Source organism: Lynx canadensis, chromosome D1, assembly GCF_007474595.2.
Source record: "Lynx canadensis isolate LIC74 chromosome D1, mLynCan4.pri.v2, whole genome shotgun sequence".
NCBI lineage: Eukaryota > Metazoa > Chordata > Mammalia > Carnivora > Felidae > Lynx > Lynx canadensis.
Window position 1 is genome coordinate 57,987,352 of NC_044312.2, and position 18,315 is coordinate 58,005,666.

Sequence of the window (18,315 nt, forward strand, 5' to 3'; positions counted from 1 at the left end):
TCTTGGTGGCCTCATGGAGATGGTGGAGATGTTTTCTAGGCAGTCCAGCTGAATTCTGTTACTACCTTCTCATTCCCATTCTTCTCCCTTTACAGGGCTTTGGCTGAGCTGGAACCCACTCTACAGTTCAGTGCCACAGTTGGGGTCAATGCCTTTGTCACCACTCATCTCTCCTTCCTGCCCAAGGGAGAAGAGCGCCGAACCCGCCCTGTAGCTTGTTCCTTCTGCCCTGAGTTCTCCCATCATGTTGAATTTTCATGTAATTTGGTGACTCAGCACTGTAGTGGAGAGGCCTGTTTCCTGGCAGAGCTGTTGGAGTTTGCAGAGGTCACCTTTGCTATTTATCATGAAGATACCAAGTCAGGTGAGCACCAAATGACCCATCACAACCAGAATTAAAAGGGGTGCAGTTTGGGGGCATCTGTGTGGCTCAGTCAGCTAAGCATCTAACTGTTGCTATCAGCTCAGGCCATGATCTCACTTTTTGTGATACTGAGCCTTGTATCAGGATTCTGCTTGGGATCCTCTCTCTCCCTCTCTGCCTCCTTTCCATGCACGTGCCCTCTCAAAATAAATAAATAAACATTTAAATAATAATAATAATAAAAAAATAAAAGGGGCTCTGCTTTGAATGATATAGCCTCTCCTAGGAAATACATGTTAAAGTGTTTAGCCCTTTGGTCAGTAGAGCATTAAATAATTTCTCTTTTTTGTTTGATTTAACAGCCACTGATATAACCAGTATTCAGTCAATCAGAGATTATCTGCTTGGAGTAGTAAAGGTTCCTACAAAAGAGCTGCTGGTCAAAAGATCTGGTAAAGATTCTGGATTATCACTTTCTAATCCTACCCCCTCCCCCCATTTGCTTTCCTACAAGAGATCTTGCATGGCTCCCTGCAAGATATGCAAAAGAAAACATGACCCATAATACATGCTTTTGAATTCTCCCAGGTACCTCAGAAGTTTTCTGGTAAGTATTTTAAGTCCTCTCCTAATCATTTCAGAAGTCTTCTAACAAAGCAAAGTAGCTCAAAACTTTGTATTGTCATCTTACTCTAGGAAAGCTGATGATGATGATGTTGATGATGATGATGATGATGATGGTAATACTACAAATAATAAATATGGTGATACCCATTATATTATATAGCATTTTGTGAAATATTTTCTCATACTGTGTGAGCCTCATTATAACCCTGCTTGGTGGGGATACAGGATCTTACTATTTTTATCTTACAAATGAGGAAATTTAGGCTCACAGAATTTAAGTGATTTGCCAAAACTGCACAACTAGTGAGTGGCAGTACTGAAAATCAAATCCAGATTTACCCATTCTTGTTCATTGTATCCCCCCTCTCTCACTGAAGAAAGAATAAAGAGCTAAAGGCCCAAAAGAAGACAGCCTCCAAGGCCGTCTGGAAATAATGGTCCTATTCTACTTAGGCTCAGTGACCTAGACCTTTCTGAGCCTCCATTTTCTTATCTCATGAATGGAGACAGTTAATTCCAACAAGTCTACAAAGTAGGGGCTGGTGAAAATAGGGTATATAAAGAACCTGACGTATAGTGGACATTCAGTAAATGTCACCTTTCCTTCTCTTGCCCATATTCCTTCCTACGATTTTGTAATCTACTTTCCAGAATTGTGTCACACATCTCCCAAGTTTAATTGTGAATTAAAATTTGAGCAATACTCTAATAAACAAGTACTCTCTATGTGCCTACCAGAGAGAAGTCTGTACAACTTGGTATATAGGGTTTCTCACTTATGTCATTTATTTATACAATGTGGTAATTAGGAGAATTTGGGCAGGTCTCTGAGCTTCCATTTTCTCATCTGTAAAATAGGGATTATTTTCCCAGTTAACCCTCAGAACTTCACAGCATTATCAGGAAAAGTAAATGAAGTGGTATTTATGAAGCCCTAAGAGTATATCTGACACCCAGTAGATACTCAGTAAAGAATAACTATTATTATTTTGAAATCTAGTGCCTGGTCCTTGGTGTATGTTCACCAAGTAGCAGTTCCTTCAGTGGAAGACCTAGGACTAGGTCTTTTCTACGGTATTGATAGCACCTTCATAACATTTCACTAAATGATGTATATTTGTTTTAATAGGGATGGCTGAATGAATAGGGACGTAGGCAAGTTTTATTTTCTCTCATTGTATTCCTCCTCTTCTCCATCCCTCGTGTAGCAAAATACTGAATTATACATTTTTAGATTCAGGAGGACTTTTACGGGCCTAATATTCTCATTTGGCTGATGAGAAAACTGAGGGTTGGAGAAGTGAATTGGTGCCATGGATCATATGAGGCAGGGTTTTGGTGGAGGGGGGTTGTTTTTTGTTTGTTTGTTTTTGTTATTTCTGTTGTTGATGTCTCTTAATCTTTTCTTTTTTTAATTTACATCCAAGTTAGTTAGCATATAGTGCAATAATGATTTTAGGAGTAGATTCCAGTGATTCATCCCCTTTGTATAACACCCAATGCTCATCCCAACAAGTGTCTTCCTTAATGCTCCTTACCCATTTAGCCCATCCCCCCAGCCACAACCCTTCCAGCAACCCTCAGTTTGTTCTCTATATTTAAGAATCTCTTATGTTTTGTCCCCCTCCTTGTTTTTATATTATTTTTGCTTCCCTTCCTTTATGTTCATCAGTCTTGTATCTTAAATTCCTCATAGGACTGAAGTCATATGATACTTGTCTTCTCAAATTTTGCTTAGCATAATACCCTCTAGTTCTAGCCACATAGTTGCAAATGGCAAGATTTCATTCTTTTTTATTGCTGAGTAATACTCCATTGTATGTATGTGTGTGTGTATGTATATATATGTATATATATATACCACATCATCTTTATCATTCATCTGTCAGTGGACATTTGGGCTCTTTCCATACTTTCAATATTGTTGATAGCGCTGCCATAAACATTGTGATGCATGTGCCCCTTTGAAACAGCACTCCTGTATTTCTTGGATAAATACCTAGTAGTGCAATTGCTGGGTTGTAGGGTAGTTCTATTTCTAATTTTTTGAGGAACCTCCATACTGTTTTCCAGAGTGGCTGCACCAGTTTGCATTCCCACGAGCAGTGCAAAAGAGGATGTTGGCCACATCCTTGCCAACATCTGTTGTTGCTTGAGTTGTTAATGTTAGCCATTCTGACAGGTGTAAGGTGGTATCTCATTGTGGTTTTGATTTGTATTTCCCTGATGCTGAGGGATGTTGAGCATGTTTTCATGTGTCAGTTGGCCATCTGGATGTCGTCTTTGGAGAAGCGTCTATTCATGTCTTTTGCCCATTTCTTCACTGGATTATTTGGTTTTTTTTGGGTGTTGAGTTTGATACGTTCTTTATAGATTTTGGATACTAACGCTATATCTGATATGTCATTTGCAAAGATCTTTTCCCATTCCTTCGGTTGCCTTTTAGTTTTGCTGATTGTTTCCTTCACTGTGCAGAAGCTTTTTATTTTGATGAGGCCTCAATAGTTCATTTTTGCTTTTGTTTCCCTTGCCTCCGGAGACATGTTGAGAAAGAAGTTGCTGTGGCTGAGGTCAAAGAGGCTTTTGCCTGCTTTCTCCTCTAGGATTTTGATGGCTTCCTGTCTTACATTTGAGCTTATTTTTGTGTATAGTGTAAGAAAGTGGTCTAGATTCATTTTTCTGCCTGTCGCTCTCCAGTTTTCCCAGCACCATTTGCTAAAGAGACTGTCTTTATTCCATTGGATATTCTTTCCTGCTTTGTCAAAGATTAGTTGTTCATATGTTTGTGGATCCATTTCTGAGTTCTCTATTCTGTTCCATTGATTTGAGTATCTGTTTTTGTGACAGTACCATACTTTGTAATACATTTTGAAGTCTGGGATTGTGATGCCTGCAGCCTTAGTTTTCTTTTTCAAGATTGCTTTGGCTATTTGGGGTCTTTTCTGGTTCCATACAAATTTTAGGATTGTTTGTTCTAGCTCTGTGAATAATGCTGGTGTTACTTTGATAGGGATAGCATTGAATATGTAGATTGCTTTGGGTAGTATCGACATTTTAACAATATTCTTTCAGTTCATGAACATGGAATGTCTTTCCATTTCTTTGTGTTGTCTTCAGTTTCTTTCATCAGTATTTTAGTTTTCAGAGTACAGGTCATTCACCTCTTTGGTTAGATTTTTTCGTAGGTATCTTATGCTAGGTATTTTTGGTGCAATTATAATTAGGATTGTTTTCTTAATTTCTCTTTCTGCTGCTTCATTACTGGTGTATTAAAATACAATAGATTTTATACATTTATCCTGTATCCTACAAACTTATTGAATTAGTTTATTAGCTCTAACAGTTTTTTGGTGGAGTCTTTCTGGTTTTCTAATGTATAGTATCATGTCATCTACAAATAGTGAAAATTTTCCTTCTTTTTTAGCAATTTGGATGTGTTTTATTCCTTTTTGTTGTGTACTTGTCATGGCTAGGACTTCCAGTACTATGTTGAATAAAAGTGGTGAGAGTGGACATCCTTGTCTTGTTCCTGACCTTAGGGGAAAAGCTCTCCGTTTTTCCCCCAGTAAGGATGATGTTAGCTGAGGGCTTTTTTTTTTTTTTTTAAACGTTTATTTATTTTTGAGACAGAGAGAGACAGAGCATGAACAGGGGAGGGGCAGAGAGAGAGGGAGACACAGAATCTGAAACAGGCTCCAGGCTCTGAGCTGTCAGCACAGAGCCCGACGCGGGGCTCGAACTCACGGACCGTGAGATCATGACCTGAGCCGAAGTCGGACGCTTAACCGACCAAGCCACCCAGGCACCCCAGCTGAGGGCTTTTCTAAGTGACCTTTATTATGTTGAATTATGTTCCTTGTAAACGTACTTTGTTGAGGGTTTATCATGAATAGATGTTGTACTTTATCACATGGTTTTTTCTGCACCTATTGATAGGATCATATGGTTCTTAGCCTTTCTGTTACTGATATGATATATCACATTGATTGATTTGCAGATATTGAACCACCCTTGAAAACCAGGAATAAATCCCACTTGATGGCGGTGAATGATTTTTTCTAATGTACTCTTGGATTCAGTTTGCTAGAATTTTTGAAGATTTTTGTATCTGTATTCATCAGGGATATTGGCCTGTAGTTTTCTTTTTATTGTGGTGCCTTTATCAGGTTTCGGTATCAGGGTAATGCTGGCCTCACAGAATAAATTTGGAAGTTTTCCTTCCTCTTCTGTTTTTTGGATTAGTTTGAGAAGAATATTATTAACTCTTCTTTAAATGTTTGGTAGAATTCACCTGGAAGCCATCTGGTCCTGGACTTTGGTTTGTTGGGAGTTTTTTGATTACTGATTCAGTTTCTTCACTGGTTATCAGTCTCTTCATATTTTCTATTTCTTTCTCAGTTTTGGTCATTTATATGTTTCTAAGAATATATCCATTTCTAGGTTATCTAATTTGTTGATATATAGTTTTTCATGATATTCTCAAAATTGTATTTCTGTGGTGTTAGTTGTTATTATCTCTTCTCTCATTTGTGATTTTATTTATTTGAGTTCCCTTTTTTTTCTTGATCAGTTTGGCTAGAGTTTTATCAATTTTGTTGATTTTTTTCAAAGAACTAGCCCCTGGTTTCATTGTTCTTTCTTTTTTTTTTTTTTTTTTTTTTTTTTTTGGTTTTAGTATCACTTATTTCTCTTCTAATCTTTGTTATTTCCTTTTACTGATTTTAGATTTTCTTTATTGTTATTTTTCTAGCTCCTTTAGGTGTGAGGGTAAGTTGTTTATTTGAGATTTTTTTCTTCATGAGGTAGCCCTCATTTGCTATAAACTTCCCTCTTAGAACTGCTTTTGCTGCATCCCAAGATTTCAGACCATTGTGTTTTCATTTTCATTTGTTTCCGTGTACTTTTTTATTTCTTCTTTTATTTTCTAGTTGAACCCTTCATTGTTTATTAATACTTCATGTTGTTTAACCTGCATATATTTGTACTCTTTGTAGATTTTTTCTTGTGGTTGACTTCTAGTTTCATAAGTTGTGGTCAGAAAAGATGCATAGTATGACTTCCATCTTCTTGAATTTGTTGAGGCTTGTTTTGTGGGTTAATATGTGATCTGTTCTGGAGAATGTTCTGTGTGTACTTGAAAAGAATGTGTGTTCTGCTGTTTTAGGATGGAATGTTCTGAATATATCTGTTAAATCCATCTGTTCCAGTGGGTCATTCAAAGCCACTGTTTCCTTATTGATTTTCTGTTTAGATGATCTATCCCTTGATGTAAGTAAGGTGTTAAAGTCTGCTAGTATTATTGTATTATTACCGATTGTTTCCTTTATGTCTGGTATTAACTGTTTTATGTATTTGGATCCATAAATATTTTTTAATGTTTATTTATTTATTTTGAGAGAGAGGGTAAGAAAGCACACATGAGCAAGGGAGGGGCAGAGAGAGAGAGAAGGAGAGACAGACTCCCAAGCAGACTCCATGCTTAGCGTGGAGCCTGACACAGGGCTCAGTCTCAACAAACTGTGAGATCATGACCTGAGCCTAAATGAAGAGTTGGGTGCTTAACCAACCTAGCCATCCAGGTGCCTCTGGGTGCATAAATATTTATACTTGTTATATCTTCTTGTTGGATTGTCCCCTTTATTATTATATGGTGTCCTTCGTTGTCTCTTGTTACAGTTTGTTTTAAAGTCTATTTTGTCTCATATAAGTATTGCTACTCTGGCTTTCTTTTGATATCCATTTGCCTTATAGATGTTTCTCCATCCCCTCACTCCATCACCTCAATCTGCAGGTGTCTTTAGGTTTAATGTGAGTCTCTTGTAGGCAGTATATAGATGAGTCTTGTTTTTTTATCTATTCTATTACCCTGTGTATTTTGATTGGAATGTTTAGTCTATTTACATTGAAAACAATTATGATAGATGTGTATTTATTGTCATTTTATTATTTGTTTTATGGTTGTTTCTGAAGATTTCCTCTGATCCTATCTTTCTCTCTTTCATGGTTGATGATTTTCCTTAATGATATATTTGGGTTTCTTTCTGTTTATTCTTTGCATATTTATTAGTGGTTTTTGATATATGGTTACCATTAGGTTTTCATATCACCTCTTCTGCATATAGCAGTCTGTCTTAAGTTGATGGTCATTTAAGTTTGAACCCATTGTTGACTCCTCTCTTCTGCACATTTTAGGTATATGTTGTTATATTTTATATCCTTTTAATTTATGAGTTCTTTGACTGATTTTTTACAGAAACATCCATTTTTATGGCTCTTGTGTTTCCTACCTTTATACTGTCACTTTTGGTTTCTTCTTTCCTCAAAGAGTCCCCTTTAATATTTCTTACAGAACTGGTTTAGCGGTTATGAACTCCTTTAGTTTTAGTTTGGGAAACTCTTTATATCTCCTTGTGTTATGAATGATAGCCTTGCTGGATAGAGTATTCTTGGCTGCAGAGTTTTCCCCTCAGCACTTGAATATATTGTGCCACTCCCTCTGGCTTGGAAAGTTTCTGCTGAAAAATCCTGTTAGCCTTATGGGTTTTTCCTTGTAAGTTACTGTCTTCTTTTGTCTTAATGCTTTAAAATTTTTTTCTTTATCACTATATTTTGCCAATTTAATTCCAATATGTCTTGGTGTGAGTTTGCTTATGTTGATTTTGTTGGGAGTTCTCTGTGCCTCCTGGATCTGGATATCTATTTTCTTCCCCAGATTTACAGAAGTTTTCAGCCATTATTTCTTCAAATAAATGTTCTGCCCTCGCCCCCTTTCTCTCTTATTATCCTGGGACTTCTGTAATATGAATGCTACTACATTTGATGGAGTCATTGAGTTCCCTAAGTCTGTTCTCACTTTGTATAATTCTTTTTTCCTCTGTTTTGTTAGTTTTATTTCTTTCCATTATTCTGTCTTCTGGGTCATAAATTTGTTCCTCCACTTCTTGAGCTTCTGCTATGTTCTTATCTTTGTGTTAAGGAAGGTCTCACTCATGTGTTCCACTCATTTCTCGACTCCAGTGAGTATTTTTATGACCATTACTATATATTCTCTATCAGGAATGTTATTTATATCTGTCTCACTTAGATCTCCAGCCATGGCCTTGTCCTGTTCTTTCATTTGGGATAAATTTCTCTGTCTTCTCATTTTGTCTAAGTCACTGTGCCTGTTTCTGTGTGTTGGGAAAGTCAGCCACATCTCCTGTTCTTGAGGGTCATGATCTTGTGAAGAAGAGGTCCTGTAGTGTCCTGTGGAGTGATGTCCAATATAATTTTGCCCAATGTAAGTATTGCTACTCCTGTTCCCCATGGCTTGGCACTTCCAGGAGTGTCTCCAGTATGTGCTGCGTGTGCTCTCCTGTTTTTTCCTGGTCACTTTATCCTTCAGGCCAGTTGTCTGCAGAGGCTCTCTTTGCCTTTTGTGGGCAGCTCTCTTTGCCTTTTGTAGGCAGTGTTTGGTCCCTGGCCTGAAGGTGGTGTGCATTTTAACTAGGTGTGCTCTGGTCTATGTGTGAAATGAAACCTGTCACCACTGCCACCCCACAAGAACCCAGCCTCCACAAAACTCCTACGTCGGGAAACACATTGTGAGCAGAGATTTGGGCTAGTCTTCTGGGGCAGGGAGCCTGTGGTGCTGGGACTAAGGCAAGCATGACTGGGAGGGACAGTTGCACCAAAGCAGGGGGTGTGGGGCTTGGTGTAAGCAAGTTAGGTAATGAGTGTCAGCACTGCGTTGGTTCCCTGTACTTATGCTGAGGGGTGGGGAATGTAAATGACACCAGCCAACTTCTCGTTCCAGAGGCGTCTCTTTGTGAACACTATCTCTCTATCTCTCTGGGACACTCTCTGAAGTGAGCAAATAACTTTCCCACTGTGTGCCCTAGTGTGTGTTCCCACACTGTGTTCCCAGGCTGTTTGCCTACCTCCTCTCCAAGAGCAGCCCCAGTGCCCTCTAGGCTCTATCAGAGCCAAGCATGCTGACCTTTCAAACTCCAGGCTTTAAGCCCCACTCATTACAGGAACTCAGGAAATTCAGCCCCTCTTGTCTTCCAAGCCAATTGCTATGGGGATTCATTTCCCCCATGAACTCCCCTGTGCTAATCTATCTCCCTTCCATGTGACCATGGCTCTCCCCCCACCACAACGGCAATAGTTTCTTTCCCAAACTATGTCCCCAACGCTACCTACCTTCTTCGATGTGGCCTCTTCTCTCCCTTTAGTTGTGAAGTTTGTTCTACCAGTCTTCAGGTCAATTTCTGGGGTATTTAGGATGATTTGATAGTTATCTAGTTTATTCATGGGACAAAGCAAGCCAGAGTCCTCCTACTTGGCTGCCATCTTCCAACCCCTCCATTTCACATTTTTTGTAGCACTTCTTTCAAACTCTTCCAAAACCATTATCTCATTTGATGATTAAACAACTTTGTCTGATGTGTAAGGTTAGCACTAATTTTCCCATTTGTCAGGTAAGGAAACCAAGGCTGAGAGAAATTAATGGCTTACCTAGACTGAACTACTAGTTTTGAGATGAGCCTAGGAGAGAACTCAGGTCTTCCAACTCCTAGCCTTTTTCTTCCATCTGATCACATTGTCTTTCAGTAATCAGATGAAACAAACTCCAGTGCTCTGTGGATATGTTTTCTTTTCTATCTTGGGCCAGGGTGATGGTGGCTCTGAAGTAGGAAGTGGGTATATCTTTTTATTCTTAAAACAATAATTGAAAATCTTATTTTTTTCCATAAGGGATCACAGGATGGTATCCTATCATTTTACCAGAAGATGGGGCCCTGCCTCACTGTTTGGAGCTCATGCAGAAGATTGTGGGTGGCCTAGAACTTTCAGTTTCCTTCACACATCCTGGAGATAGAGAGCGGGTGTTGGAAGCTGCTGAGCTATTGGGCTGGAGCTTTGAGAATAACCTGAAGAATCTTGTCACGATGGATGAAGAGGAGCCAGCCACTGTCACCATATCCACCCCAAGGCTCTGGCTGCCCATCCATTGTGTGCTGCTTGCCGGCCAAACGCACATTCATAAGAACATACACTGCTACCTCCGCTACAAATTTTATGATCATGAAGCCTTCTGGACCCCTCTCAAGAAGCCTAAAGAATCTACAAACAAAAAGCAGGTCATGGTTACTTTCAAGGCATCCAAAAGAGCAGAAGTCAATAGGGGCCCGTCACTGCTTTGGTATTTCAGGGAAGAGAGGTTAGAGGTCCAAGTGTGGCGGGCTTATGGCAATGACAGTGTGGAGAGGCCCCACCAGACAGACAGTTGGATTGGCTCAGCCTATGTGGACCTGGTCAGACTTGGGGAGAGGTCAGCAAGGACATTAACTGTCAGTGGTAAGTGAGGAACTATCCTCAGCTGTTGTGGTTTGAGTACCTGCTCTATGACAAGCACTATGTGATATACTCCCTAGAATATTGTTCTCAGTAAGTGTAAAATAAAAATGGGTGAACTTGGGGGACTACCTTAAAAAAAAATGTATAAGAGCCTATATGATAATCTAGAATGCTCGTTTTTTAAATACTCTGAAAAACATCCCTGCTAATGAGACTAGGATATCCTCCCTGTCTGGTCAGCATATCTTGAAATCATAAAGAAAATCTTCATGGTATTAAACTAGTTCACAAGGCAGAAAGGAAAAAGGTAACATTTTACAAGTGGCATTATGTGCTAGATGCTTTCTTTTAAACTTTTGTTCAGTACTTGATACATATACTTGGCCCTGGGAGTTCAAGATGAATAAGAAATAGTGAGAGAATAGAGTAGTAAATAAACATTTACAGTGAAGAACTATGAAAAGGTATTCTCAGTGGTATTATGGAGCACAGGGATGCAATATCTCTTTGGTTCAAGGATGATACCTCAGTGGAAATGACCCTTGAACTGAGTTTCGAAGGACTTAGGAATAAGCCAAGAAAAGGGGGGGGGGGCGGGAATAATATTCTGAACAAGAAAATAGTGAAGGTGCAGAGGCATGAAGCAGTTTGACACCTTTTAGGCATTGCAAGTAATTTGGTACTGCTGGATCATAGGATATATAGGATGGGAGATGATAGGAGACGAAGCTAGAAAAGCAAACAAGAGTACGTTTTTCTGAGAGCTATGGAAAGCTGTTTCAATGGGGTCTGAATAGAGGAGGGACAGTTTTGCCATTTAGAAAAATAAGTCTAGTAACTATAATGAGCAGACTATATTCTTTATAAACATGATATTTTTTCTTGGGGACACTCCTTGTAAGGTTAGTTGTTATTTTCTTCACTATACAGCTAAAGAAACTGAGTCACAACCCTATTTTAGCTCTAGTAGCCTTGTGCTCTAAACCCTGTTGTTGAACAAGTGGCCCAAGCTAAAGAAGGAGAACTGAGTATCTGGGTGATAATTCTGGATTCTCTGGTTCTCTCTGGACCCAGCAGGTGTAATTCTTGCTCTGCTGAGCACCTCATTAAATGCCATGTGCCCTATTTTCTGGGCAAGCCTAGAGTCACTTCAGGGAGCATGCAGAAAAAGTATTTGAAGTAAGCAAAGCTCACCTGAACTAAAGTTTGTAAAGATAGGCTTTTAACTTCACTGTGCTGAAGAAAGTAGGTCTGGAACACTGAATAAACATTTAGGGATCAAACTCAAGCACAAGTACCTCTTTTTACTGAGTGATACCAAAGGCAGGATTTAACTTTTCAGATTGTCCATTTCTCTCATGCTTCTCCACATCCCTTCAGTCTAAGCTTTTTGTCCTCTTGTGAAGGGGCTTTGTACAAGGTGTGGCATTTGATGTATTTGTTGGATGAGTCAAGCAGTCCATCCAGTCATTCTTCCAACCGGCCTTCCAAGTAACTGTTAAGTTTCTTGGGGTAAGGATTTGGCTATGTTGTTTTTAGATGACTCCCCTCCTATCACCCTTACTTTCTCCTTGTGATAATGATGATAATTCACACATTGCATCAGAAGAAAAGAGGTTACTTAAAAACAAAAAGAAAAAGAACACGGAAAGTTCCATCTTGCTGCTTTCTGTGAATCAAATAGCTCCATTTTCCTGAATTGAAATGAGTCTAATGAAGCAATCTTTGAGATTCTGAAAGAATTCATAGTGCCTTCTGCTTTATAATTAAATCTCATTTTAATATCCAAGAAGTCTATAAGTTCAGATCCCTGGGTTTAAATCTACCACTTTTTGAAAAAGTCACGTTGGTGGGTTACCTAACCCCTCAGATTCTAGCACGTGAAAAACACTCAACAAGTACTAATTCCTCTAATTTTATTTCTTGCTTCCTTTGCTTCCACCTCCTACTTCACTTCCAAATGATCTTCAGGGCTACTGCCAGAACATATTTAGTTGTTGAAACAGGCTAAATTGAGCACCAGGACAACTTCCTAAGGAGAAGGCCTAAGGACAAGGGCCAGTAAGGACATGTGGAAGAGAAGACAGGCCACTCCTGCTTTAATAAAAAAATCTTACTTTCAAGAGGCTTCAGAGGTCATCTAAGTCTGCTTGCCCCCAGCACCTAAATCTATTCCACAACAGCTCTGCCTGGTAGTCATTTGGCTGTGACTTCAAATCCAAGCTCTCACTACTTTCCATTAATGGAGATAGTGTGTGTGCTGGGAAGAAAGGAAGGAATACTAGGTTCATACTTTCTTTTACAGACTGGATTGTTGGGGCATGTAGGCCTGTCAAAGGAAAGAGGACCACAAGCACTCTCAGTCATCTCCTCCAAGGTTAGAGGGTGTTCTTGGTTCCTGCTTGTTTGGGCTTATTCTCCTCCATCCTCTTGCAGGTGTGTATCCTCTGTTTGGACGAAATGCTTCCAACCTCTCAGGAGCTGCCTTGCGAGTTCACGTGGTTCTTTCCTCTCCTTCCCCACACCCTGGGCCTGCTCATGAACTGGATTCTGTGGACTGCAGCAGCCACAGTGAGTCTGAGCAGTTCCCCAGAAGGCATGATGAGATCCAGCGCTCTCCATCACCTGACCACCAGAAGTCTCCTGCCTCCACCCAGGTCCCCTGCAACACCACCACAGGGGAAGTCTGCCCAGCCCAGGAGGGCCCAGATGAGTTGGATGGAACTTTTGCAGTTAGTATCCTGGTGGAAAGAGCAATGCATTTGAGCTTAAAAGGTATGCCCTACTTACTTTTCCAGGAACATCTATCTGACACCTCAGGCCATGGTCCTATCTTCACAAATCTTTCAAATCATGACAGAATCTGTAATAACTGTTAATCATCTTAATCAGTAATTTTGATATTTCTCAAGCCTACAGGTTTAAGCAACATGAGAGCCTTTCTGAACTTAAGTGGACCTTGCCAGTTTTATTAATTTTGCATATCATTAATTCCCCAGTCCAGAAACCTGTCAGCTTAGATACTTCTCTTTCCCTTATCCACCATCAAATCATCAAATCCATTAAATTGTTGTATTATCTCTTAAATTTCTCTTAGGACTCTTTTTTTCTTTCCATTGCTACCAACTCAGGTCCTCTTCATTATGCACTTGGGGCCAAGAGTTCTTAACACTGCATGGCTAAACCCCCCAAAGGCTCCAAGGATAAAAGTCAGGTTGGTGAACTTGAAAAGGAAAATGATTACATCTGAATTTTATTACCCTCAAACTAAAACTTAACATTTCCTGTGATTGTGAACATAGGCAATAGTTGGCAATAGTCACTTGTAATATTAACAGTACCTGTGATGTTGTCAACAATAGAAATCACCTTGAAATGTTTTATCTCAGGACAAAGTCTTCTCCAAGTACAGTCCTTGCTTTGCTATATTAGAGATACTGAGATCCCATTTGAATCACAAAACCAGGAAATAATTTTTGCTTTTTTACTGACCCACCAAAGCAGCCTATTTTTGACAAGTATATTATATAAAAACTGAATTAAGGAAAGCACAAAAAACTTTAATTTTTTTTAAGAATTGTTTTGTTATTGTTATTGCATTGAAAATAGACTTTAAAATACAGAGGTATGAGTTACGTTCCATTTTAGGGTGGGGTGCCTATATTGCAAAAAGTGATACAAGTACAAATACAAGACAATACAAATATACTTACAACTTTTCTATTAGATAGTTCCATTTTTAAAATATGACTTGGGAAGGTAATTTGACGATAATTTATTGAGCATCTCCTTCTATCAAGTTCTATTCTCATTTTTGCACAATAATTATCTCATTTAATCCTTACAACAAGTGCAGTTATGGTGTGAATAGATTGCAGTACCTACCCATTTTCTAAAGATCAAGAAGTTAAAGTGACATGAGTTACACAGTTAATAAACTCTGGGAAGCCACGATTTGAGTCCATCTATGTCTGGATCTGAAGCCCATGCTCTTTCCTGTATACCATTCTGCCTGAGATATGGCTGTGTTTGCCAGTTAATCCTGCCTACACTATGTTTACCAGTCACTCTAGTCCAGGGTGGGTATGTATTGCATGCCCAGTGCTATGCTTACATTGCAAGAATGGCAGTTCAATTCAGCAAGTAGTAAATGTCTGCTGGGCCAGTGCCAGGTACAGAGAGGGCAGAGCAGATGACACATAGTTTCTGTCCTCTGAGAGCCGATATCCCAGTTAAGAAGACTGGCAACTACACAATTAATGATATATAAAGCAAAATGTTTTGAATGCCAAAAGAGCTCTATAATATATAGAATTTAGAAAGTTTAGAGGGGCATCTGGGTGGCTCAGTCAGTTGAATGTCTGAATTTGGTTCAGGTTATGATCTCACAGTTTGTGGGTTAAGCCTCAGGTTGGGCTTTGTGTTGACAGCTTGGAGCCTGGAGCCTGCTTCGGATTCTGTGTCCCTCTCTCTCTACCCCTCCCCTGTTCATGTGTACGCGCATGCTCATTCTCTCTCTCGCTCTCTCTCAAAAATAAATAAGTAAAGATTTTTTTAAAAATTAGAGAGTTTAAAAACAGAGAGATGAGATATGTCTGAGAAATCAAGAGAAGTTTTTAGAATGAATAGGATTTCAGAAAGGTGGAGATAAAACTCCAGGTAGATATTTCAACTTAAACAAAGGTATTAAAGTAGGAAAGTGTATATTCTGGGCTTGCTTAGAGAGGGCATGGGGGATAATATCAGCACTTTATCCTCTGACTGGATCCTCTTTTGGCTAGTCATTGCAGGGGAGTTATGGGAATCATGAAGAAATAGATAAGAAAATTGCTGAGCAGCAGCAAGGGCTCCACTAAGACTAACTGACATGATTTTAGAGTGACTATGGATGACACAATGGTGATTTTCTTCCAGTAGTGTTTGGCTTCCTTTGTGTTGCATCACAACAAACAGCAAGCTATTCCCTGGGCCTTTGTTCACACACCTTTCTCAGCCTGAATTCCTTTCTCCCCTTCCCCAGCTACCAAGTTCCAGCTGGTATCCTGCTCTTCTCCACATTCACCCTGTTCCAGCCATGCTGCCCACCCCCCCACCTTTGCTTTTTCTGGAATATAGACAGACTCCTGCCTGGAGGCCTTTGGATCTGATGTTCCTCTGCTTGATATATTCTTAACTCCTGGTTTGTCTTTATTGAAATAACTTTGTCTCAGAAGGCCTTCCCTGACCACCTATCTAAAATTGTAGCCCCTCCCCAACATTTTCTATCCCTCTTCCCTGCTTTATTTTTTTTTAACGTTTATTTATTTTTGAGACAGAGAGAGACAGAGCATGAACGGGGGAGGGTCAGAGAGAGAGAGGGAGACACAGAATCCGAAGCAGGCTCCAGGCTCTGAGCCGTCAGCACAGAGCCCGACACGGGGCTTGAACCCACGAACTGCGAGATCATGACCTGAGCCGAAGTCGGACGCCCAACCGACTGAGCCACCCAGGCGCCCCTTCCCTGCTTTATTTTTGTCTACAGCCTTTAACAGTGTGTTTTGTTTACTTTCTGTCTTTTCTAGAAGAATATAAGTCCTACAGAAACAGGGATTTTTCTTTGTTTTGTTTTATTTATGCTAAATCCCCAACACCTAAAACTGCATCTGACGCATAAGCAGCAGTAAATGTTTGTTAAGTGGGGAGGTAGATGAATCTGAGGCCTTGGTCAAATGCCCTCTTCTTAACACCTTCTCTGATTTCCTACTTTGCCTCCCCTGCAGCAAAGTTGCTTATGGGGAATTTAACAGAGGATAAGTCACAGGATTAATATATTTATTCCACTGTGTCCAATACAGGGTATAGGATCGTGGCCTCTTACACAGAAAATTTCTGTCACCTCTTCTCCATTCTCAGTGCCACATTGCTTGTTCAGGCTTCAGAAACATGGACTAATGGGATAGCCCTTTTAATGGTTGCTGCTTCCAGTGTTTTCTTTCAGTATCTTTTTCATTCTGCTGTTGAGGTTATATGTCTTGTCAACAAATATGACCTCTCTCAACTTAAAATACTTTGTTGGCTTCGTATCACTTGCACTCTCAGTGACATAGAACACAAAGTGCTGCCCACGTGGCCTAATCAGTCTTTCCAGCCTCATCTTGCACCATTTCTTACAGTCAACAGTTTGTTTTTTGCCAATGCACCATTCTCACTCCTACTACCAAGCCTTTGACCATGCTCTTTTCTCTTCCTGGAATGCCTTTTTTTCTCTCCTTTTCAACAAACTTAGGCCTCATCCTTCAAGATAGACTAAATGACACCAACACTTTGAAGCCTACTGACCACCTCTCTTAGCACAAAACCTCCCTCTAGATTTCCCAAACTCCCCCATACCACCACCCCCACTCCCACACAGTTGTCTTTCTTCATATTATATATCAGTCTGCGCTGAAGATGTCTATAAATGTGTCTCCCCACTAGCTGTCTGTTCTTTGGGACAGGGACTGTGTGTTTATTTCTGTATCCCAGCACCCTGATCTTCATAATGTAGCTAAGCAAATGTACTAATGTCCTCTTGTTTGTGAATATGATACATAACACCTCCAACATTTTTGGCATGAATTACAAATCTATAAATCACTTGTTATTTGGCCTCTCTCTGTTCATCCAGGGCAGAGCACTCATCAGGGTGGATATCTGATTTTCAGAGGTCTCTGTTGTCTCTTGATTCTACCCTCAGTGACAGACCCATATAGTCTTTCCTCCCACAAAGTTTGTGTGTCAGTCAGGCACTGTGTTTGGTCCTGAGAAATACAGACCTGCCCACCACCTCTCTGAAATGTGCCTTCCAGATGATGATGTAATAGGGTTCTGTAATGGGAGTCAGAGGACTGGGTTCTTGCCCTAGCTAAGTCATTAACTTGCTTTGTGACTTTGAGCAAATGCATTTCTCTTCTCCTCAGCCATGAAATGTGATGGCCATACATGTTCATGTCTAAGATTCCCTTTAGCTCTTATCATCTAAAAACATAGTGCTGAGGGCAACTCATGCCATACTCTCTGATTCAGCTATAATTTGCCAAGCTTTTGTGAAAATCATTTTGCATGCAAGGCTGCATGCAGAAGGTTCAAAAACAGCTTAAACATAAAGCAGCTTTGAACTTTCTGTGGTCTCCACTGTGGTCCTGGTTCTGAAAATAAAAGACCTTTTTTTTTTTTTTAATTTGAGAGAGAAAGAGAGTGCACATAAGCAGGGGAGAGGGGCAGAGGTGAGGAAGGAGAAAGAAGCCTAAGCAGGCCCACGTTCAGCATGGAGCCCAATGCAGGGCTCACTCCCACAACCCTGGGATCATGACCCGAGCCAAAATCAAGAGTCAGACACTCAACTGACTGAGCCACCCAGGCACCTCTAAAAGAGCTTCTTGAATACTTTTGTTAAAGAAAGCTCTGAGATCCTTTCTTTATGAATCAGCTTCAGTACTCTTCAGATTTGTATTCTTTTACTAGACAAACAGGTTATTGGTGGCCCTGTTTTATAAATAAGGCACTGAGGAACAGAGAGGTAAAATTATTTGGGGTAATCTAAGCTATACTCAGTAGAAACAAAAATTATCTACAGTATCATCAGCCTTTAGAGGCTCTTTTTAACCTACCCAGGCAGGGTTAGGAGCCCCTCTGGGTTCCCACAGCTACCTGCGCTTTTGGTATAGTCTTTCTCTTATTTTGTGTCTGTTTCCTCCAGATCAGGAATCAAACCTGACCCATGTGGGCACATGTGACAGAGAGGAAGTGTCCGTTAACAATGACTTAATGAAACTGCACTTAGTTTTTGTTAATATACAAATTTGGGCATCGCTTGAGGGGAAGGTTTCCATGCATTCATTCCAGGCCAGAGAGAGCTCTTAACCAAATAGAGCTAATTAGAACTATTGCAATGACAAAACCCTGGAGTAGGAGCCCTGAAACCTGGCTGGGTCTTCCAAATCCTAGTTAACCAGGTTCGTGAT

At 40.0% G+C, this 18,315-nt stretch overlaps 1 protein-coding gene across 1 annotated transcript in view; it reads left to right on the plus strand.

The window, feature by feature from the left end:
- Positions 1-18,315, plus strand: part of C2CD3 (C2 domain containing 3 centriole elongation regulator) — a 147,454-nt gene that overhangs the window by 75,109 nt on the left and 54,030 nt on the right. The window contains 4 exon segments of the mRNA XM_030331170.1: positions 96-364; positions 727-816; positions 9,731-10,333; positions 12,770-13,108. Coding sequence (XP_030187030.1) covers positions 96-364; positions 727-816; positions 9,731-10,333; positions 12,770-13,108 — 1,301 coding nt within the window.